Source organism: Mastigoproctus giganteus, chromosome 8, assembly GCF_048544385.1.
Source record: "Mastigoproctus giganteus isolate SK-2022 chromosome 8, ASM4854438v1, whole genome shotgun sequence".
In the NCBI taxonomy this organism is placed as follows: Eukaryota; Metazoa; Arthropoda; class Arachnida; order Uropygi; family Thelyphonidae; genus Mastigoproctus; species Mastigoproctus giganteus.
The window spans coordinates 170,641,215-170,665,893 of record NC_143582.1 but is presented as its reverse complement, the minus strand read 5'-3'; the positions used below and the strand labels follow the sequence as shown (position 1 = coordinate 170,665,893).

The window sequence follows — 24,679 nt, the reverse complement described above, 5'->3', positions numbered from 1 at the left end:
TGCCTTTCCACACAGAAACTGGAACAAAGTTTAGCTGTTAGCTATCAATTGAAAGTTAATGTTGCAAGAGCAACCCCAGTTGTACAATAAATGTTTCAAATTAACAACAGAAAGAGTATACAAAAAAAAAAAAAAAAAAAACTCGCAAGTAGCCATGTGGTGTATTTTGTAGGCCAACAATGTAGCTTTTTATGGGAAAAAGAAGAAAACTAGAATAACGCAATTTGAAAAGCAACTCATTGTTATTCATTATTTTAATTTTTAAAAGAAATTACAGTATAAAACTGACCATCCTGAAAACAGGTACAGGGGTGGCCAACGAGTCGATCGCGGATTTAATTTCAGTCGATCACGACGAATTTTAAATATACAGTCATCACTCGATTTGTGCACCTTGTGCAATGAAATTTTTGAGATGGTAGATCGCGGCACATTTTGAAGGAAAAAAGTAGATCGCATCACAAATTAAGTTGGCCACTCCTGAAGTAGTAGTAGGCGCCTCCGTAGCCAGGTGGGAAGGAGCAGCAGTACTTAGCACACGCTTCTTGATTAGACTGGGGTTCGAGCCCGTCACTACCAAATACGGAGGATGCGGAAAGGTCAGGGAATGACCACCGCATATCCTGGAGCAATATGGCCTTAGTTGCTAATGCTCCTAAAAACCAAATAACAAACAAACAAACAAACCTGAAGTAGTATATAGGAAGAGATCTGATTTTAACACAATCAATTATGCAGATTGAGTGTACAAACTATACTGTTGTTGATATTTGCTTTTATATATGTTTTAAATTGGGTTAAAATTACTTTTTTGCTACACTAGATACCAGCATACCCATTTGGAGGATTAAGCAGTATTCAGCAGTTGTACAATTACTAGGTGCACATCATGATAAGGTACTTGTTTCTGTATAGGATGATGCTGGCCAGAAGTATTCTTTTTACATAGAGCTATGCTAAATCATTTCCTTTGTAGGTAATGTTAGTAAGCAAAAAGATTTGAAATTAGATTATATGAGACTACAAAAGCAGCAGCGATAATTACAGTGTAATAAAGAGCAACACTATCAAATAAGATCAATGGATCCTACTATTATGAATAAGATAAGCCTTTTAAACAGGACATTGTTTATTATTATTATTATTACTAGCCATATAGTACAAGGAAGCCTGGGGCTTATGGTGCACCAGCCAAAAAAAAAAAAAAAAAAAAAATCCCAAGAGTTACCCCCTGAGAGAGAGAGAGAGAGAGAGAGAGAGAGAGAGAGAGAGAGAGAGAGAAGAAGGGAATCACCAAGAAAGAGAAGAATGATGATATCCAGGTCAGGACCCTGGGTCTGCCAAGCCCATACTCACCAGATATGAGCCCCTGGGGTTAATTGTTAATTAATAACTAGGATGCTGGCTGTAGTAACAGGACTTGTCATGAGATCATTCAATCTAAAAAGATCAAACTCATTATTAAATTTTACAAACAGCAACAGCCAGATCAATCTCATTTGTGTCACCCAATGTAATAAACAGGTCTGAATAGTGAAAGTTCCATTCATCACAATGAAACAACACTTTTCTGTTGCTGATAGAAAGCACACTGTTGGAAGTAACATAGTAGTACCAAGAATTACTTGGAAACTTGGAATTCATTAACAATTGGACTATTTATTAGGTATATTTAAAACTGTGACATACAGATGCCTTATCCAAGTTTCCTGTTGTGTTCACTAAATTCTGTGGAATGTACCTTAGCAAGCAAACAAACAAAACAAATCAAAATTTGTTTGGCACATTTATCTTTTGGAGATGCCATTTATTTGGTACCTCAGGGCAATTCATTATGAAGGCATGGTGAAGGTAAAGAAAGCCTGCACGAGAAGCACTCTCATTTGTAGACAAGAAATTTACCGGTAAAAATACTTTGCCGTAACGGTATTTCTTTTGTTGCTTGCTCCGTACACAGACGGTGGGTGTTATCGGTCAGGAGTACAAATTGAATCCCATGGGAGATTGAAACCCTCCCGAAGTGGAGGGGGTAACCTGACCTTTTTTCTTTAGAATCACTGGTAGACTAGTGGATAAATTGTTTATTAAGAAAAAAAAAGGCAAAGGAAGCCCACACAAGAAGCACAGCAAGCTTCGAAAAAAGTTTAGCGCCGAAACCACGTTACGAACATTTTTTACAATGCCAGAACTTCCAACATGACTCTGTTCCTGATTCTAAGAAAAAAGGTCAAGTTATCCCCTTCTACTTCTGGAGGGTTCCAAGCTCCCGTGGGATTCAACTTCTACTCCAGACTGATAACACCCGCCGTCTGTTTACCGAGCAAGCAACAATACAAATGCCGTCACGGCAAAGTACTTTTACCAGTAAATTTCATTGAACTTTTGCGTGCTTCTCGTGCAGGCTTTCTTTACCTTAGCCGAAGCCAATTCTGTTATAAGTACAAGGTAGCCCTCGTATAACACAGTAGTTAGATTCCTATGAAATGTCATGTTGTGTAAACAGTGTTATATGGGACTAAGAAAAAGAACAAAAAGGGGGGGTTATGTTCCAAAAGCTAACAAAAATACACTATTTCGTTAACAAAATGTTAAGTAAGAAAAATACACCATTCTAGATTTCTTGTATCTTCTACTCTCTTTAAAAAATCAGTAATCAGTTTGTTTGCTTTTGCTTGAAAAATCTTTGTGAATTTCATCATTTGGAACAGCATTTTTGGAGCTCCCTTTTGAACTTTGGGCTCCTTTCATTCAAGAATCTCCATTCAAAAAATAAGATTCTAATTGCTCGACTAACTTTATGACTTTCTGAATGTTTTTAGCGTAAAATTTGGAAGTTTAGAAGTTTCATCTGCGCTACCATCCTCTGAATTGATTTGGTTTGGTTTTACCTCCGATGCCATTTCCACCAAATCTGCTTCGCCAGCCTCTTTTTCTACCAGTAATTCTTGAATGTCTTCAGTAATTCAAGGATTGGAAATGTGCAAATGTGACCCCAATCCACAAAGGAGGATCAAAAGGAGACACAGGTAATTACAGACCTGTTAGTTTAACTTCTGTTCCAGGGAAATTAATGGAGGCACTGGTTAAAGAAGCATCGCAGGATCATCTAGACAAGACTTCAGTTATAGCTCGGACACAGCATGGGTTTGTTAAGGGGTAGTCTTGTCTTAGTCACAAAGGAACTGGATGCAAAGAATAATTTTGATATCATATATTTGGATCTTAGAAAGGCTTTTGATACTGTTGCACATGGAAGACTGCTGCACAAATTAGAGCAGTGTGGCATTGGAGAAAAACTGCTGCTATGGATAAAGGGATAGTTGAGTGGGAGAAAACAGAGAGTGGTAATCAATGGACACTGCTCTTCGTGGACTAATGTTATTAGTGGAGTCCCCCAGGGTTCAGTGTTGGGTCCATTGTTGTTTTCTGTATTTATAAATGATATTGATGATGGAATATCAGGCTTAATGTCCAAGTTTGCAGACAATACGAAGGTCTGCAGGGTTGTTAATGACACTAATGACAGTATGCTGCAACAGGATCTAGAAAAGTTGAGCAGATGGGCTGAGAGGTGGCAACTGAAGTTTAACATCAACAAATATAAAGTACTGCATATGGTAAGCAGTAACCCCAGAGTAACTATCAACTGTGTTGTACTACACTGATAGTGGTAGAGTGAAAAGGACCTGGAGTAATTGTGCAGGCAGATATGAAGTTTTCTGAGCAGTGCAGACTGTCTGCAAGAGTAGCTCATGGTGTCTTGTCAATGATATATAGGAATTTTTCTAGCAGGGATAAGGAGGTGATTATCCCTTTGTATAAGGCAATGGTCAGGCCACACCCTGAGTACTGTATACAGGTCTGGAGGTCTCATTTTAAGAAGGATGTAGAGCTGTTGGAACGAGTACAGAGAAGGAACAACAAGATTAGTGAATGGAACAAAGGGTTGCTCTTATGAAGAAAGGCTTAAGTTTTGCAAATTACAGTGTTTGGAAACTAGGCACCTGCGAGGTAATCTGATTGAGGTTTGTAAAGCCTTGAATGGTTTGAGCATGCCCAATGCTGATGGGATTCTTCCTCTTGCTCAGAATAATCGCCTGAGAGGGCATAAATTCAAATTGAGGAAAGACAGTTGTAGGATAGATGTGCAGAAGTTTGCCTTTAGCCAGTGGGTGTTGATTGCTGGAACAAACTTCCATCTGTCATTATAGTTGATAGCTTGAACAGATTCAAGGCAGAACTAGACAAAACATTTGGAGCGAGTGGATGGGTGAAATGAGAAGGGGTGTGTTTTTTTTTTTTTTTTTTTTTTTTTTGGCTGCTGCTATATAAGCTTGCTGCTTGCTTCCTTGCATCATGTGCCCATGCTAATGCTAATCATATATGTTTTGATTTTTTTAGGAGCATAGGCAATTAAGGCAATGTTGCTCTGCGTATATTGTCTATAAATTGTGTGTATCCTGAGATCAATTTTCTGTTTTGTTGGACAAAAAACCTGAGTTTCCTGGAAAAAACACCATGCTACCCTCGTCTGAGCCCGACTAACTCAGCCATGTTGCAAAAAAGACCCATAAAAATTCCTCCCGCAAAAACAGCTGTGCTACATATGAGGGCTTCAATAGTCATATCATCAAAACCTTCCACTCCTACCGACATAGCAAGTTCTATCGCACTGATTCCGTTTTCTGTCCGTTCGACCATAGTTCCTGAATGAACTGACTCTGGCCATACATTTTTCCACACTCATTTAACGTTGAGTGGTTTTACTTCTTTCAGTAATCAAGCTATGATTCTGATACAGTCCACAACTGAGAAATGTTTACATGCCTCCATTACTTCGATAGATTCGGAATCAATTTTTTTCCAAAATCCATTGTAATCTGAAGTAACGAGTTTTAAAGGTGGATACAATGCTTTGATCTAATGGCTGAATGAAAGAAGTTGTATTAACCCAGTACAACTGTGGCGGTGGGAACATAACTTCAATGTTTGGATGGCTGGGTGTAGTAATCCAATAACAATGAAACTTTGAAATCTAGATTTTTCCAAAATTTCGACAAGCACAGAACGTAACACGGGGATTTCCCAAACAAAATAAAATACAGTGATTTCTGAATTTTTTTGACTAGCGAGTCAACAGTGGAGATTCAAAAAGAGTGGATATTTTGAAAAATTACATCCAACATAATAACAGGGTTTCCCTGCACAAAAGCTCTAAAATACCCTGTTATGCGAGGTTTACCTAAATTCTCTAACCGTGTTATTTAACTAACATATTGTGTGAGGATTGCTGCAATTTATCAATCATGTTAGAGCAAAACTGTGTATAACAGAGGCAAACTCTGTTGCCTGTACTGACAATTGTATTAACTATACTTAGGAGGAGGAGCATCCTGTCCTCCTAACTACATATAATTTAATATTTATTTTATTTATAAATGTTATTAAAATTATATTATAACTATAATTTCATTTATATAATAATCTCTCTATACATTAAAAAAAAAAAAATTTTCTTTCTGATGATATATATTCGACCTTGAGAATGCCACGTAGTGGGATAGCCAATGAGAGAAGAGGGATGCAGGTCACGTGGTACAAGTGGGCATGGTAATGTCACTACAAATGCACAGGTAAATAATTACATAGGTAATTTCCTGATTAGATATCAATCAGTGCATTTTGGCAGGTGTCTGGAATCTGTGATGTTTGATTTGCTAATTATACTTACTAACGTATTAATTAACATGAAGCCATGACTTGGCAGTTACTGATACTGAGAAAAAAACAACTGTATCAGGAGTCTGCATAGAGAGAAACATGCCGAAAAGTTACAAATTAATCAAAGAATAAGTTCAATGATGACAAGAATAAGTTCTAAAATCAATGTGACAGGAAGTGGGTGGCTAATAGGGACGAAGAACAGGCCGAAACTCAGCGAACCATTAAACAGCTCACACATAACATAAGATCTTCACAAGATCCTGATAATGAATAAACTAATGAAGTATCATATTGTGATTTAGGTGATATGGTAGATGAATGTCAATGTTGTGGCGGATTATCTTTTCATGGCGAACTCTGAAGAGCTCTCCATTCATGTTGTCACAGAGGGAAGGTACGTTTGCCAATGGCAGATACCTATCCAGACGCTTTAAAGACGTTGTTGTTTGACAAAACAGAAAAGGGGGAGATACTTCTGAGAAAACATTCGAGTTTGCAACAATCTTTACACCTTCATGTCTTTTAATGCCGAAAACACAGACTTTCAAGGTGGCAGTGGCCCTTATGTGGCGAAAGGAACAACAACTTTAATGTCCGTTAGAGATATTCCACAATTTGGCCAAATCTACATTTACAATGACGGAGAAGCATTGATGCAATGAGCTAAAAGAGTGAAAAGGACTAATGTCTTGAAAATCATTCAAAGTATAATGAACAAAAACCCGTATGCGAAGATATTTAAAACCCTTTACGAATCTGGTGAAGACAATGAAGTGAGTTTGGCGGGGATGGTGAGTGAAGCCCCCCTAGTAATTATTATTTAATTCTTTTCCTATGTGCCTTTCCATATTCTTTAAATTGAGCCATTTTGTCATATATTTTCACTCCAGGACTGGTATTATTTATTATTATTAGCCATATGGTGCAAGGAAGCCTAAGGCTTACGCTGCACTGACAAAAAAAAAAAAAAAAAATTCCCTCTTACTCTGTGTGTGTGTGTGAGAGAGAGAGAGAGAGAGAGAGAGAGAGAGAGAGGTAGAAAAGAATTACCAAGAAAGAGAAGAATGATGATATCCAGCCCATACTCACCAGATGTGATCCCCTGGGGATGAATATATATATATATATATATATATATATATATATATATATATATACTAAAAAAAATGGATTCACTGAACAAGTGTAGACATAGCAGATTCAAATTTTTAGAGAAATGTCAGCAGAAAAATATGCTGAATATGCACACTGCCTTCTCTCAGTTAACTGTTTCTCTGGGATATTGCAACAAGTTATATTATTAATGAAAAAAGTCATAGAAGTGGTGGAATAACTTCCAGAAACTAACAGCTTTTTATTTCTTAAAGAAATACGTCAGTAAACAGCTTATGTTCAGTTCTAGACAGTGACAATGGAATTACAATTGGAAAAAAAAAGCATAGAGGCAAGTTTGGTATTGTCACCCAGGTCTGACAATGAAATGAAAAATCTTTTACCATTAGTAAAATATTTATTCCCTGGTAAATGCACTATGTAAACCTATCAACAGATTTAAGTAGTAGCTGGCTTCAACATGAAACTGTGTAAACAGACAAACCTCAGCATGCTTAGGAGTGCGCGCGCGCGCGCGCACACACACACACACACACACACACACACACACACACACACACACACACACACACACACACACACTTCTTCTTCTCACCATGATGCTATAATAAAACAGATTTCATTCTGTTGATTTCAACCACAGAATTCAGCAAAAGAGAGAGCCCAGAAAGGAATGGTCAAAGTGGCAGTAGCAGCTATTTCAGGAAGAGCAAGCTGCCAGTTGGCAAGCATGGAAGTATACATATTTTCTCAACAAGGGATAAACAGATATCTTCAACTTTGGATAAGTGAGTTGACTTGTGATTTTAATAAATTCAATAATGCAATTTGCCATTGAAATAGGAGTAGAGGGTTGTGAGCCTCAGCAAAGAGAATTTGAACAGGAGGCTACTGTGACGAATGGGATCCAATCAACTTAAGGCACTAAATTTAACAGAATTATAAACTGGGTAGAGTGGTCAATATCCATGAATGTAGCTAGGATCCTAAGCCAAAACATGTGAAGAGGCTCAAAATACTTGTATATAATTAAACATTTTTATCCTCACAAAAGCAATTGGCAAGAGCCAACCTCAAAAGTGAAGTCAACCTATGGCTAAATCCATTACTAAATGTAGCTGATAATACTCTTAAAATGTTAATTTTTTGAAGCAGGTGATTCAAAGCTTTTTAATGTGGTCAATAAACTTGATTTTTTTTTTTTTTTTTTTTGGCTAAGATTAAATAAAGAAATTGGACATTAGGTACAACAGGTATTACCTTGGAAATGGATCACAATGATGGCTTTGCTTTTTCCAGAAATAAATGGCAACTATTTTTTGAGTAGATATGCAAAAACTGTTGATTTTTTTTTTTTTTTTTTTTTTCCCAGTCCAAGTTGTAATTTTGTAATGCTTTGAAGCTGTCTCTCAATTATTCTCATGTTTTGAGAGTGGAAGGATATGCTAGTTATTTATATATAAAATAAAAACAGTAGGTGGAATTCTTATTAAGCCCCTCTCTTCTTAGTATGAAAATCAGTTTAGTAGTTACCAAATTGATTTTTATAATAAGAAGGGTTGTACATAAAACTGAACCCAGCGGTATGCTTTTTTTCTTGATGATATTTTGAGAAAGAAAGGCCTAAATTCAAAAATAGAAGGAACAATGTTTTGTATAAGTGCTGAAAGGCTGCACCTTAAGTTTAATATGTGTAGATTACACAGAATGCCATAATGGCAAGCTGTGTCAAAGGCTCTATCAATATCTAAATCCTTACTATAGATTACGTAGCATTTCACACGTAGTCGGAGTGTTAAATTAGGTTCTTGCAGACAAAATACAACAGGATTATATTAGGAAAGATGATTATAAATATTAAGATTGTTGCAATATCTGCTAGAGCAGCATTTCTCAAACTATGGTTTAAGGACTGCTGATGATTCATAAAAATACACCAGGGGTTCATGATGATGTCCAAAATTTCTGATAAATATTTAAATAGCTGGACAAATATTTATAGCATAGATGCAATTTTGTTAAGTTAGTGTTCTGTAGAAAATTTTTCAAACTGAAAGGGGTTCCTTGTGTCACTAAGTTTGAAAACCATTGTGCTAGACAGGTTTCTAAAATTCCACTGGTCTAGACTTTAATTGGGTTTAGTGTGGGCCACAATTTTCTTCCAAGGGACTGCCATTTCTGTTAAACTCAATCTCCTGAGTAAATTCTTCTAAGTCGGCATAGCTTATATTTTGGTTAGGGGGCAAGTGTAATGAGACTATATTTAAATCAAAGTTAATGTTGACTCATGCTGAAACTGCCTGAAGGCTTATTTTTAGTGGGATTGGTTTGAGGGTATCTGAGAGTTGATTATCAATGCTAAACCCCTCCATGTGCCAGATTGTTCAGATTGTATGCAACACGACTTTGCCAATGTTATTATCATTATTAGCCATATGGTGCAAGGAAGCCTGAGGCTTATGCTGCACCAGCCAAAAATTTTCTGAATCACCCTAAGAGAGAGAGAGAGAGAATTAGCATTAGTAGCGGCACATAATGCAAGAAAGCAAGCTTATACAGCATCAGCCAAAAAAACCTTCCCATTTTACTGATCCATTCATTCCAAATGTTTGTCTAGTTTTGCCTTGAATTTATTTAAGTTATCAACTTCCACAACAACAGATGGAAGTTTGTTCCAGCAATCAACTACCCTCTGGGTAAAGGCAAACTTCCGCACATCTATTCTACACCTGTCTTTCCTCAGTTTGAATCTATGCCACCTCAGGTCTAATCTGAGCAAGAGGAAGAATCCCCTCAGCATTAGGCACCTCCGTAGCCAGGTGGGAAGGAGCAGCAGTGCGTAGCACATGCTTCTTGATTAGACTGGGGTTCGAGCCCGTCACCACCAAATATGGAGGATGCGGAAAGGTCAGGGAATGACCACCGCATATCCCGGAGCAATATGGCCTTAGTTCTAATGCTCCTAAAAACCAAAATAACAAACAACAACAAACAACCCTCAGCATTAAGCCTGCTCAAGCCATTCAAGGCCTTATACACCTCAATTAGATTGCCTTGCAGGTGCCTAATCTCCAGAAGCTGCAATTTGCAGAACTTAAGCCTTTCTTCATAAAAGCACCCCTTTGTTCCCTTCACCAGTCTTGTTGTCCTTTCTCTGTACTCGTTCCAACAGCTCTACATCCCTCTTAAAATGAGGCCTCCAGACCTGTATACAGTACTCAAGGTGTGGCCTGACCATTGCCTTATACAAGGGGATAATCACCTTATTCTTGCTAGAAAAAGTCCTGCACATCATTGACAAGACACCATGAGGTACTCTTTCAGACTGTCTGCACTGCTCAGAAAACTTCATATCTGCCTGGACAATTACCCCCAGGTCCTTTTCATTCTCTACCACTGTCAGTGTAGTACCACAGAGTTGATACATTTCTCTGGGGTTACTGCTACCCATAAGCAGTACTTTGCATTTGTCAATGTTAAACTTCAATTGCCACTTCTCAGCCCCTCTACCCAACTTTTCCAGATCTTGTTGCAGCAGCATACTGTCATTATGTGGTTCCAGGGGGAAACAGTTGCATGTGGAGTTAGATTGGTTTCCTGCAAGTAGAAGGCGATAGGGTCATATTGTGAGGAGATCTTGGATGCAAGTCAAATTGATATGATAGCCTCTACCATTCTACTGCAAGAAGGAAGCATTATTTGGGTTTAGTGGAACCCTCAATTTGTTTTTGAGGGGCTGAAGGTTTATATCACTCAAATTTATGGTTCTGCTGTATCTAATTCCTTATTAGTGAATAGTTCTAGAATCGGGTTGTCTTAATGTTAACTATCTTCTAAGTTCATGCAGTCTGTTTAGTTTGCATCAAGAATAGTAGCTATTGTAGTAGTCTGCTGTGGAATGGCATCTAGTTTTTGGTGTATTTATAGCTTTACTTTGTTTGCTTGTAGTTTTGTTTATTGGTACAGTGGCCAATACTGACCTTGGCCACTCAACCAGTGATTCACTTGGTAGTATGGTTGACTCCATTTGGATAGCAATTGATATTTGTCTATAGTTACTTGGGCATAAGTTGGCTGATAAGGAATTTTTGGCCTCTTGGCAGGTTACACTGTATTCAGTTTTGTATCAGTTCCCCCCCCCCCTTCACGGTTCCAGAGGGGACACTCCTTGGAATGTCCAAGGAGTGTCCCCTCTGGAACACAACACTCGGAGTGTCCTTGGACACTCCGAGTGTTGTGGTTGTGCAGTCAGTACTGGCATGTACAGTAGATCCTCATGTGGCACAGGCAGCTGCTCTTCTGCAGACTGTCTGTGAGTGCCCAAACTTCAGGCACTTGTAGCAGCAGAAATGGTTTAGAATGTAGGCTTTAACATGGCAGTTAAGGTAACCTGCTTTGATCATTTTTGGAGGTTTGGTATTGTCAAGAGTAAGGATTATGTTTCAAGTGGGAACTAATGTGTCATCCTTCTTTGTCATAATTCATCTTACATTGATGAGATCCCATTCAGTGAAGACACATCTTAATGTGTTCAAGGAAACATGGAGAAATAGTAACAGAGGTTCCACCAAAAATTTTGTTTTTGTTTTATTTTTGGTCAGACTATTGAGCAGTGTCAACTTCAACCAGTTGAAGTTGACACTGCTTCAATCCCTGGTCTTGGGGGCACCTATTGTGCTTTCTAAGCATTTCTGCAAAATGGTTAGTTTTCCAATCAGTTGTCCCTGAGTTGAGTAGATAATTAGGAATGCTGGAGTTTGGATTCTGTCTACATCAGTCTTTTGATGTTTTGCTGCAATAGAACCAAGCTCCTCTTGTTTTTACCATGACAGTATTTGATCTGTTTGAACAACCAATACTCACAGCCGACAACAAAACAAAATACATGAAAACGTTTAGAAGCTATTGATGTTACGTAAAGGCCTAATGAACTATGAATCCTGTCCTTCTGAGACAGATTGATCCTAAAACTAATAATCCTCCCCTATGGATCTACGCTATTTTGCAGTGCAGTACATATTTTAAATAAAATTTATAATATAACATATTCTTTCTGCCTTTTAACACATAGAAATTAAAATAGTTGTAAGCTACACAAGATAAAGAAAAAACTATTTAAATAGTTAATTTTCAAATTAACTAAATTTAATCTCAAACTGTTATTAACCATTACTCAAGAAACTATCTAATAAAGATTCTGTGCTCTAAATTTTCTAAGGTTATGATATTCAACAGCTATACAGTTTCTTAAATGAGTGAAAGGCATACATAAAAGATTATACCAGACATTCATAACTAAAAAAAATATATTCATCTTCTGTTATGTAAGAAATTTCATGGGGCAAGTGAGAGTTGGTAAGAAAATTAATCTTATAGCTAAAGCATCTCCTTCTCTAAAAAATTAAAATAAGAATATTGTCTTCAAAAAATTTTAATAAATAAAACAGTAATATATTTTCAGTCTAAACAAGCCACCCTTCAATTTCCATATTTTTGTTTAACATTTATAAATTAAAAGCCTAACTGCTAATAAGTCATGGTTAAAAAATCTGGATCGCATGATTTACATATTCTGCTGCTTGATTTTAAAAATAAAGGAAATTTCACAAAAATTGAGTTACTTTTCAAATCATAGCTGCACTTTCTGAAATTTCAATTTCTATAGAAAATATATCCAAAAAAAAAAACATGAAAATCTTATATATCATTCACAAGAGTGATGGAGTTAACAGAAATTTTCCCATCCCTCTAATTTTTAAGCCAGCTAAATTTTAAAAACAAATCAATCCATAATAGAAAATTATAGGGTAGTTAAAGTTCAAACATTAACATAATGTGCATTAAAATTGTATATAAGAGAACAGTTAGGATGTAACAAGCTACCATTATTATTATTTTTTTCTCTTTATTCTTATATGAAAAAAAAAAAAAAAAACAACTTCTATAAGAAGGATAATAGCAATTATGAAGTCAATCTAAATTTATACCAATTACTTATTCTCGAAAAGACCAATAAAATTATTAAAGATACTACATATTAAAATTATAGTTAGGATAGAATTAAAATGTACTTACGCAGAACATTCCTTAATGTGGTATCTTCACAGATCTCCAAAAAATCCCAAGATAATCGTTCACATTCCAGCTCTTCTTTATTTTTCATATGTTTTCTTCTAATGAGGGGTATATCCAAAGTTTGAGTGGCAGTATTAATACGAGTTGTTCCTGGCTGCAATTCACTGCCATTCACATCAGCAAGGCTATTGGGCTCACTCTTTAAAGCATCCATGGTATTTTGATTATGGTCAACCTTAATGCTGTTGTTCTTCAAAGGAGTATCTTCTTCTTCTTCTTCTTCACTAATATCAAGAGAAGATTCAAGAAAACCAGAAGAAGAGTCATTGGCAGATATAATTTTGCTTGGATTTGATTCTGGTAACTGAGATGGCAGTTCACTAACATTGCTATTTTCCTGTAAATCTGAACTAGGGGAGGTGAGGCAATCCTGACTAGGTGTGAATAGTTCTAGTTTAGTTTCATCTGTGATTTCACAGGATGAAGTAATACTGTTGGAACACGTGTGAGTTGGAGATTGTTCTTCAGATAATTGTTTATTCTGTACTGAATCACTGTTGGCACATTTATCTTCTAAGGTGGATATTTGCTGTACTCTGGACTGTAATGGATCACGAAGACAATCTGAATGAAATATGACTGTTGGGCCATGCTGCCGAATATTATGCATCTGTTCCCATGATACTGGAGTAATCCTTCCTTCTTCATTAGTTTCTTGGAAACTTGTAGCAAGGGTGGTAAGATCTATGGAAGAAGCAGATGTATGGAAAACTCTCCGATAATTTCCATCAAACCCTTGTCTGCCCAATTTCCTCTCACTTCGATAGGACATGTAAGAATTTTTTGGATAAACCCTATTAATAATAAAAGGGAAGTATTGTCATTCAAGTATATAAAAAGTATATATAAAGTATTTTCATTCAAGTATATAAATAAAATAAAAATGTTTGTGCACTTTTCATAATAATCAAAAGTGCATAAACAATTCAGATCACAATAGCACAAAGTTTTTACACATCTCATTAGCTATATTTTGAGAACATTAATAATATTAAAAGAAAGAGCATAAAGAATTTTTAACAAGCCCAAGTTACTTTAGAAAAATTTAAGACTTCATTAATCAAAAAAATACAAGAAAACTATAACTTAAAGTCAGAGGAATTAACATAAATGAATGACTAACAGGGTATATGTTGCCATATCAGTTATACACTTCTGTGAAATCTGTCGGTGGGTAGACAACAGATACAAACCAGAACAACATATATCACTAGTCAACTGAAAGCCATGTGGTAGCAGTCTTTGTTTAGAATTGATGAACTTCAAAACTAATGTGGCACTGCTTGAGAAGTTTCTCTGTAACTTCAATGAGAGTGTTTACCCTTAACCAATGAAAACAGGCTGACTCTGACGTCACACCTGCTTGATGGCTGGCCATGGACAAACAGGTTTGTGAATCAACGAAGCAACCCACAGCTTTAGGGCAAATACACCTGACAAGGGCAAGTCCTTGTTAGTTACATGTGGTGGGGGAAGGAAAGGGGAATTGATGATGATAATGGTTAACTACCATTTTTTTCAAATGCAGCTCAACCAATACATGCTATCTTCTTTTGAATTAATTTATGAATCTACAGTCTGGAAAAGTACATGACTATTTGTAATCATTTTAAAAATAGAAAAAGTAAATCAATCTGCAAGCATTATATATAAATTACTCAAAATATCTATTGAACTTTACGCATGAAAGCTCAAATTTGAATATGATGCCTTGTGAGGTACATTTGGGAAAACTGGTTGTTACTTATTCTGCATATTAAATATGTGATAATGATGTAACATGATATAAATTGTCATTCAGAGTACATTAAGTAAATATATGTTATTAACAAAAAAATCTGAAATTATTTTCAACAAAAAATTTGCAAAAACATATTTCAGCAGTATGTTTGTGCATACTCACATATACCTGATATATGAAATATGAAATGAAATATTTGTATGAAATATTTCATAAGATATATGAAATATTTTCATTAACTTGAAGATTGAAACTTTCAATTAAGCCAAATGACATTTAAGGATAAATTATGCCCATTTTTGAAAATGCATTTGTAAAACTTATTCAATCCTTTGAACATTTACTTTATTCAACAGTAATAAAGTTGCTATGTAAACTCAGTTATATTAACAATATAAATATTAATTTATATTTATTAATATAAGTATTATTAGTTATAAATATTAATAGTATATTAACTCTCATTAGTGAGTTACCCTGAAAACATCTAAAATATTTTTGATAGTTATTCTTCAATTTATTTTTCATATTTCTTTTGCAATTAAATTAAGAACCTGTATTTTTTATAATATTAATATTATAATAAAAAATTGTACCAAATAATTTTTACACACCACAGAACACAAATAGTGCAAAATGCCAGCCTGTGTTCCATCCCAGCTAAAAATGTGCATACAACATAAAAATCAATTACTGCTAATATTTAATACATTTTGCTAAAGTGTTATCACTATAAATAGTAATAACCAATATTTTTAAAAAAAATGGACCATGTGCTCTTGGAAATTATATACCAATTTACATATCATTAGAAGTTTAATATAAAAAAAAAAATTATAATTACCAAAAATATTATTCATAAAACGCTGAATTGCTCACCCAAAAATTATATTTTAGTAAGATCAATGAAAAAAAATATATTTTTTTTTATTGAACCTAATGTACTCAATATATAGCAATTAAAAAATTGTTAAGTCTTTGAAAATATGGAATAAGAAAGACCACAAGCTTCACTGAATACACTACATTGTTATAAAGAAATAAAAAAGCTATTAAAGTGAAAAACAAAAAAAAAAAAAAAAAGAGTGAACACTAGGATTATACCAAGTTCAAACAGCCATCTATTTTTTTTTTTGCTTAATTCTCTGTTTAATCCCAAGTAACTTAGAAACTAACACTCTTCAAATCTACTAAATAACATTGACACAGACAGAGACAAAAGCATCAATCCAAATATGCATGGTTGTGTTGTCATTTTATGGTGCACTGGTAGTTAAGGCCAATAATGCACCAAGTCCATGATGAAATTAAAAAAAAAAAAAAAAAAAAATGCATTCTACTAAAATATAATGACTATGAAAGATATACCTGAAAAACATTGCAAGTAAAAGGCCAAGTTAATATCAGTCACTGATTTAAAACACTTAAATCTGGTAACAGTAAGTTATCCTTTACAAAAAAGAAAAGATATTTAGGCATTACCATCGTCTGTTAAACCTGACAAGGTTTGGAGAGATGTCTAACAGCAGTAAAAATAGTACAGCATTCATTAAAGAAACATTAATATATTGTTAAGGCAATATTACAGCAGGTGCATGTTGAAGGATCATCAGGTTTGATCTGATATAGCTTATTCCTCTCCTGCCTGTGCAACATTATTTGCCATGTTGACAAGCATTTGTACTGAATTAATTGTCTATAGTTGATAATATGGTACTGTTGGGAGAGAGTCCTTTAAAGGTGTATAAGAGGTGTATAAGGCTTTGAATGGCTTGAGCATGCTCAATGCCGATGGGATTCTTCCTCTTGCTCAGAATAATCACCTGAGAGGGCATAAATTCAAATTGAGGAAGGAGGATGTCGGATAGATGTGCGGAAATTTGCCTTTAGCCAGCAGGCAGTTGGTTTGTGGAATAGACTTCCATCACTTGTTGAAGTTGATAGCCTAAACAAATTTAAGACTCAGCTGGACAGGTATTTCGAACGAACGGAGGGGTGAAATGGGAGTAGTGGTTGTGCTTTTTTTTTTTTTTTTTTTTTTGGCTAATGCTGAATAAGCTTGCTTGCTTGCATCATATGCCTCTACTAATGCTAAAAGACTTTGCATGTTTGGCAGCCTCATGTGCCATGTCATTTCCCTTGATCTAGAATGACTTGGGATTCAATCAAAACAGATTTCAACATTAATTTCTTATAAAGACTGTAAAATGCTGTTGAATCTGATACAATATTGGATGTGAATTTCTTGTTCCTATTAGTGGCTGTAGAGAATTTTGAGTCTTGTGTATTGCATACATTAAAATCAATCTTTCTCACTTACATGTATTGTTCTCAAGCACTATTTCTCAATTGCTTAAACTGGGTAGAGTGGTCAATATCCATGAATGTAGCTAGGATCCTAAGCCAAAACATGTGAAGAGGCTCAAAATACTTGTATATAATTAAACATTTTTATCCTCACAAAAGCAAATACCACTAAGATGTTTAGTACATACACTTCTAAATTCTAAAATTTCGACTAGCTACTACAACAATTATTTTTAATAAACGGGTTAAATTAAAATATAATAACAATACTTGACTGGTTCATTAAACTGTAATGTTATATTTTTAGTTTTATATTAAAGGGGGAACTCTTTCAGAACGATATATCTATTTCTTTCAAAAATCTTTATTATATATAATTGTTATGCTAATAAGAAAATCAAGATATATTCCTAAATGCTTTATTAAGTAAAGTAAAGCACAATTAATCAATCAAATGGCAAATCTACATTAAGATTTGTCTCAACGTGCATATTTTTTAAAACACAAATTAGTTACAAAAAGAGCAGGATTATAACAGTTTGTTACATTTGTGATGATATTAATTTATAAGTATAAACCATCATTAGATAAAAGTTAAAGCCAAAAACCAAACTTACAATGCCACCTGTCCAGCCAGCCTTGATGTTGCTAATTCCACTTCCTTTAGATCTGGAGGAGGAGGAGGAAGGGGTTCATCTGAAACTACTTCAGTATCTGTTGTTGTTGGAGGTGGAGGAAGTGGAAGTTCAGGACTTGAGCAGGATGAAGCATCAAATGTCAGGTAAGTTGCAAGTTGGGGTGAAGACAGTGAAGAAGATAAAGAGCCATGTCGATGACTAGCCAATTCTTCAATCTTCCTAATCTCTACATCTTCAGAATCTTCACCTAAGTTGTTTTCTGAAGGAGGAGGAGATGGTGATGGAGGTGGTGGTGGAGCTGGGGGACGTGAAGGAGGCTGTCTAGGGGGCGGAGGAGGGACTGGTCGGTTAATTCTTTTAGGTGGTGCTGATTGAGTTTTGGATTTCTCCTCTTTCTTTTCGCTCTTCTCTGATGTTTCCACAATAGTAATGCCATCAGGAGTAATTACTTTCACTGAAGCTGTCTCATTGGAGTGGTGGACCTCTTTTAACTGGACCTTTCTTGGAGACTTATGAAACTTGAAATATGTTCCTCCACTAAAATTAAATTCATAAATAAAATCATCAACTTCATTATTTTAAAATATAACTTGTAGATCTAAAAATGTAATATTAATTATACAACTTAATTTTAAGTTCCTGGTTAACAGTGACAATACTACAATACCTATGATATCAAAAACAAAATTTCAGAGTTAAAAAAATATATATAATAATAATGTCATATTGTTTTAGGCAAATGGAAATTCTGAAATAATCAAACTCCTTACAACTTTATCATTTATAGTATAAATTTTTATTTATATCAAACAACAAAACTTCAAAAAGCTAGTGCATAATAATTTTTGTGTCATTAAAAATGCAGCATACACAAACTCTTTAGATATTATTCTGTAAACAGTGGAATAAATTAAACCTCTAAAAACTTATGCTACAAACATTGCAAGTTTTTCTGCCTCCACTTTAATCTGCACAGAATTTACTAAGCTACTTTAACTTATGCTACAAACATTGCAAGTTTTTCTGCCTCCACTTTAATCTGCACAGAATTTACTAAGCTACTTTAGCCTGTATGAAATCATTTACAAGTTATTGCCACTTTGAAGGTCATTCTGACCCTATTCAATAGAGATTTCTCTGTGACAGAAAAAATTAATTTTGAAAACACTGCAAGTTGTTCCTGAGTAAACACAATAGCTTGAATGCAGGTCAAAATAACATGCTTTACGAATTTATTATAAAACTTGATCTTAATATGTGGCTTAAAATGGTCACTATTACAAGCAATGTTAGTACTGTATTTGAATAATATAAAATACAGTACTAAAAAATACAATCACACATAAAATACAATCATTTCAAATAAAGAATACATATAGATTAATTGTTGGCTTACTTCCATAATGGAAAATACCAATGCTATACAATTTAACATATTCACATCTGATAAAACGTTTTCTATGAAAATGTAGCACAAAATCTTTTATTCTGTTCTATTGGGTGCATGACCCTTGAAGATCTCCAGAAAGGAGATTTTCCTCAAGGGTAATGAGTGCAATCAGTGGTGTGTTTATGAATTTGCAGGCTCAAGAAAAAAAATTTAAATAATGCTGCACAAAAACTAATTGAAGGGCATTTTTTATTTTTAAAAATGGTAGCATGACTGTACTTGTTTGATGTGTTTGCAACATGCATCTAATTTTACTTTGAAAAGCAACGTAGTAATAAATTTAGCAGAACTTGAACCAGGATTTGTCAAGAACTTCACTAAACTACAGATCCTAAACCATCACCTTATTTATCTAGTTTTAAATTTGACACTGGTTCAATGTACAGTTTTCTTTCTGAGTCTATATATCAGTTTATCAACACAGAAAATATCTTTACAGAAAGCAGTGCTTGAAATGAGGCCAGAATGTTATCCTTATTTATTGCATTTATATTTTCAAATTAAGTTCAAAAGAATTCCAATTAATAAAATTCAAACACAAGCTTAATATTTTGGAAAACCTCCCTCCCCCAAAAATATTAACTGGTCATTCCCGATTACAAATTTGTGCATTTTCATAATTAATGGCATTCAAATGTCACAACCACTAAGAACTGGTACTTAATATTTGCAACATTTTTTTTTCCTTTCTTTTATTTTTTTTAATTCTGTTCATTAGTATTTTCCAATTTGAACAACAACATAGGGTAATCTTATTTAAATATGTAATTAAACGTTTATCTGAAGCAGATTTGGCTCTATTATATAATATGGTGTGTTGATAATCTTTACTGATATAAACTATTAATTACTTATCAGCAAATGACCGTTATCCAGTGGACAGGCAGCAATCAAACAAATCCACAACAATGTGTGCAAAACACTAAAGAGTTGAGAACAGCTGCTCTACCTGAAAAAAAATGCACACATTGTAAATGAACTTTCCTGAAACCCTTAGTGTCTCTAGTTAAGCTCTGAGCAGGTCAGGGGCAACAAGCTGAGGAAGCTTCTAGGACTTCACGGCGCCAAAGTAACCTCAATGAAGCTGAACAAGCAAACAAGGAATGTGTATAGGTCATTCACACCTCCTGTCACAAAAAGAAAGGGAGGGTTCCACTTGACTAAATACAATGTATAGAGAAAGTACACACAACTCCAAAAGAGGTAACTAAAAATACTGTCTTCACTACAAAAGTTTCCTATTTTATACCTTGGATATCTGTTACGTTGATTACATCTTACAGATTCAAATATGTGTATGTTTAAAAAAAAGGGGAGGATGAGCTACAAAAAGGAGAAGAGGAATATTGTACATACATCTAATGATACCAAGAAAGATCAAAACAAAATGCCAGTTTAAATAATCAGTCAAGTATAGATATTAGGTAGAGTATAAATTAAATATTATACAAATAATTGCACACAGAAGAAATTAAATGGACTTGTGTTGAAAGAAATTGCACCAGTGGTAACATAATAAAAACATGCACTAACAAGAAATTTATAAATTTTATAATTACTATAAGTTATAGACCACATAATGTACATATAAGTGCAGTATATGCAAGTCTTTTCCAGAGCTTCTTAAGAGATATTCAATTTACATTCAGTATAATTTATGTAAATAGTGCTAATATTTGACTGGATCTTCATTGTCAATCAAATTGTATGCTTCACTGCAGAGTAATGCTGGTTGATTGCTGTAAAAACAAACTGTTAGTACACTGGCTAGTAAAACTTGACAAGATATAAAAAACTTTGCTGCATGACTTTGAGCATTTATGCATTTAACATCACCAGGGACGAATTTAGGCTGTCAAGGATCTGAAGTGCAAGGTCGATGGGTGGGTTCCCACTAAAAACCATTTCCTGGGGGGGTGCCCTTTGTTGTCCCTCATCTACACCTCATGTGCTTGGTATAAATCTGCCTTTGAACATCACTATGAAACATAACAATCTATCCTTATTTATTTAAGATCAGATTACCTGAACTTGTGTTAAAACATAACCTAACCTTAATTATGAAAAAGGTTAAGTTGTCTTTATAAACTAGTCTTTTATACAGGATACTTCAGCTAAAAAAGGCACCAGGAAATATATATATATATATTATTTTTTGATTTAAGCTATTCCTCATCTGCAGCATTTTTTATCATATTTCAGATGAAGTTTTTGAATCTGATGTTAAAACTGGAATAAATATTTCCATTTAGATATAACTAAATGATGAAGACTGGGTTCCTTATCAACCAGCAAGAAGCTGGAATGACAATGGATAAGTAAGCAAGCAAGTAGTTAAGTATTTCCATTTCAATCTTGATTTTAAAATTTACAATTTTAACATAACAAACTGCATTTTTCTTAATGCAAAATTTGTTCCCAGTCCCTTGTTTAGTCTAAAAAATTCAACCAATATACTCCTGAAATGAAAGTAAAAGGATTTTACTAGAAGTTTACTAGAAAAAAAAAAAAAAAAAGTTGCAGATGATGTTTCTCTTCAGCACACGTTTGGCTGTGAATAAACAACTAAAAGTGAGCACAAAAAATTACTTCAAGTTATATGATGTTGTGAACTGCCAAACACAGAAAGTCATCTATTAAAAAGAAATATAAACAATCCATCATGTACTAAAACAATGAGCAAGACAATGTTCATCAAATGAAACCCAATGATACCAGCATGCATGTCTTCACAGTCCTGGGGATACAGTATATTTTACAGTACAGTATATTTTGGCATATGGATGAAAATTTTTACAAGGCTGATTCACCATTGGTTGCACTCCCTCCTGGAAGTGCGGGAGGGGGGATCTTTGTTACAAAACATTATGGAAAGGGAATGCAAAAAGGTTACAAATTTCATAAAATCACATTATATAATTTGTAAATACCTCAATACATTTACATTTCGAGTGAACGGCTAGCAAAGTCACCCCCTGTGCTTCCACACAATGCAACTCAATCTCATCTGTTTTCATAACTTAACCTATTAAATACAATAACAGAGACCCACACTCAGGGTTAACTCAAAATGAAAATGTTACGTAAAAAGAGATTTGATTACATGAGAGCAGCCTTTGGCCTTCTGGCAGGAATGGGCCATCACCCCTCCCCACTACGAGGAAGTAGGTCATTACTGTCTATGCTGGTGCCTCCGTAGCCAGGTGGGAAGGAGCAGCAGTGCATAGCAGACGCTTCTTGATTAGACCGGGGTTCGAGCCAGTCACCACCAAATACGGAGGATGCGGAAAGGTCAGGGAATGACCACCGCATATCCCCGGAGCAATATGGTCTTAGTTGCTAATGCTCCTAAATACCAAACAACAACAACTGTCTATGCTCTCACTAAAAAATAAAAATCTCACTCACAAAGCTAACATAATTAAGAGTCCTGGCAACAGTTAAATTTGTTACTGCTGCACAGGGATAGGAACACCCCTAGCCTAACATGCCTGATGTCTTAGGCAAATTAAATGTCAGTTTCACAGGTACTGAGTGACCAACCAAACGTTATGATCAATCAGTCATTATCCTGTCACTCCAAGTGTGTTCATTGGGTCATCTTCCCGAAGTCAGTTCTTTATCTAATTATGTTCAGTGCTCTAGCAAAACCTGGACAATTTCTATCTATGGCAGCATGTCCCGAGGAGGGGTGGGGAGGAAGCCTCCTCCAACAATTAACATATCTGGGAAGCTCTGTTTTTGGACAATCTTTAAACAAGTGGTAATAGTCACCACAGTGCACACAAAAACTGCCACGTGTATGGTATCTGGCTACGTGGCCATAAGCCATGCGGCAGTAACATTGTGAGTACCCTGTGTGGCAGTACCCTGTGCGAGCACCAGTCCACATACATACGTGTTTTGAAGTCAAAACCTATCTGATTTGTCCGCACTCTATTACAAAATTACCCTATAATACAGATGTAACAATAATATTATAATGTAATTAGATAATAATACCAGTTTGTGACCAGAGGCAAACTATATATTTTATCTCTTTCCCCCACACCAAATTGTCCAATGTCCCCTATGTGATCTCTAACAATCACATCAAACAAGCTGTTGCACTCTATCTCCCTGCAATGGCAGAATTGGCAATATGGTACTTTTGCTACTGGTGGTGACATTTAAAAAAATGTATCCATATTTACAGCTGCCTGTAAATATGGATTTTCTCCATCTAATGGAGAAAATACAAATTCAGCAGGCGATGTTCTTCAGAGAATGTGAAAAACAATTACACAAAAAACAAAATTAGTTAAAAAAAAACTGTGGCCAGAGGACAAATGCAGTGAATGATTGACACACCCCACTCCTCGCATAAATTGCAGAATGAAAAGAGCAAGGTGCTGCAGATGAGGATACCACAGTGTCAGCAGCACAATGTCTCTAACCAGAACATATGTTGACTGCAAGGTAAGGCAGAGCAGAACAGTTCAGGGGCTACCCTACATATGTCTGGGAGTCAAGCCAGTGACCCTCAACCAAGAGCAGGTTGAGGATATCATTATTGCAGTCATGGAATGATCCATGCACAGTATAGCACCAGAAGATGGAACTGGGGAAATGTGGAAGAAAAACATCTGGATATCCTGCAGCAATGGTATGGAAAGTATTACATAAGATTTTGCTATTCCATTCACATAAAATTCCTTCAGGGAACAAGAGTTTGAAGTAGGCGATTCTGAATTTTGACTGACATTTGCTGTCAACTTCTTGATATAAATGGAGACAAACACCAAGTGGCTGAGTAGATCCTATGCAGAGATGAGACATTTCCACTTTAATGGATCTGTGAACACCAAAAACTGCAGGATTTGGTCCACAGAATGCCCCATGCAATACAGTAAATCTTAGATGCATTCAAGGTCACTATATGGTGCAGTTTCACAGTCACTATCATTATCTCCTTACAGATTTTTTTTTTTTTTGAGCAACATCCTACTGAACCTGTAACATGTTTGTGCTATTGGGATGTTAGTGACCATTGTTACTTTAGAACTTCAAAAGCAAAGTAACCTAGAAAAGCAGTTTTGTGCAAGACTCCACAAAATGCTATCGCAGCAAGCTTCAGTAGCATTTTACCACTGAAAGTGTAACCAGCAACTCATTTACCAGACCTCACTCTTTGCAGCTGTGGGAGTTTCGTGAAGTACAATGTGTATTATAGCAATGTTCCTGTATCATAGCAGCCCTGAAGAGCAGCATCACACGACTCCTGAGAAACATTCCCAATATGTTACATTCTGCAGTTGACCATACAAAAAGGCTCCATAGCCGAGTGGTCAAGCACGTGGGTACAAAAGTACACGTGCTTTGAGTGACCATGTTTCCAGCTCACGTAACTACTAAATATGGCATAATTCTCTTGTATTCTTTGTATCTTGTGAACTCCTCTGACCTTGTGATCGTTTCAGAGCACAAACAGAAAAACTGATTTTTTATTTATTATTATTCCGTTTGAGGTTCTTTCAGAATGATGACCACATTGAGGCATATATCAAGTATCAATTAAAAAATGCAGTGTTA

General features: G+C 35.2%; 2 protein-coding genes across 4 annotated transcripts in view; one reads left to right on the top strand and one right to left on the bottom strand.

Moving 5' to 3' along the window:
* The window catches only part of LOC150082002 (uncharacterized), a 445,992-nt gene that overhangs the window by 20,727 nt on the left and 400,586 nt on the right, over positions 1 to 24,679 (bottom strand). For all 3 annotated transcript variants that reach the window (XM_090379046.1, XM_090379045.1, XM_090379048.1), the window contains 2 exons: positions 17,638 to 18,195; positions 12,913 to 13,766 (listed from right to left, as the gene is read on the bottom strand). In XM_090379046.1, coding sequence (XP_090235172.1) covers positions 12,913 to 13,766; positions 17,638 to 18,195 — 1,412 coding nt within the window. The remainder of the gene's footprint in view (positions 1 to 12,912; positions 13,767 to 17,637; positions 18,196 to 24,679) is intronic.
* Positions 1 to 24,679, top strand: part of LOC150082003 (uncharacterized) — a 422,573-nt gene that overhangs the window by 286,383 nt on the left and 111,511 nt on the right. The gene's annotated exons all lie outside the window — the stretch shown is intronic.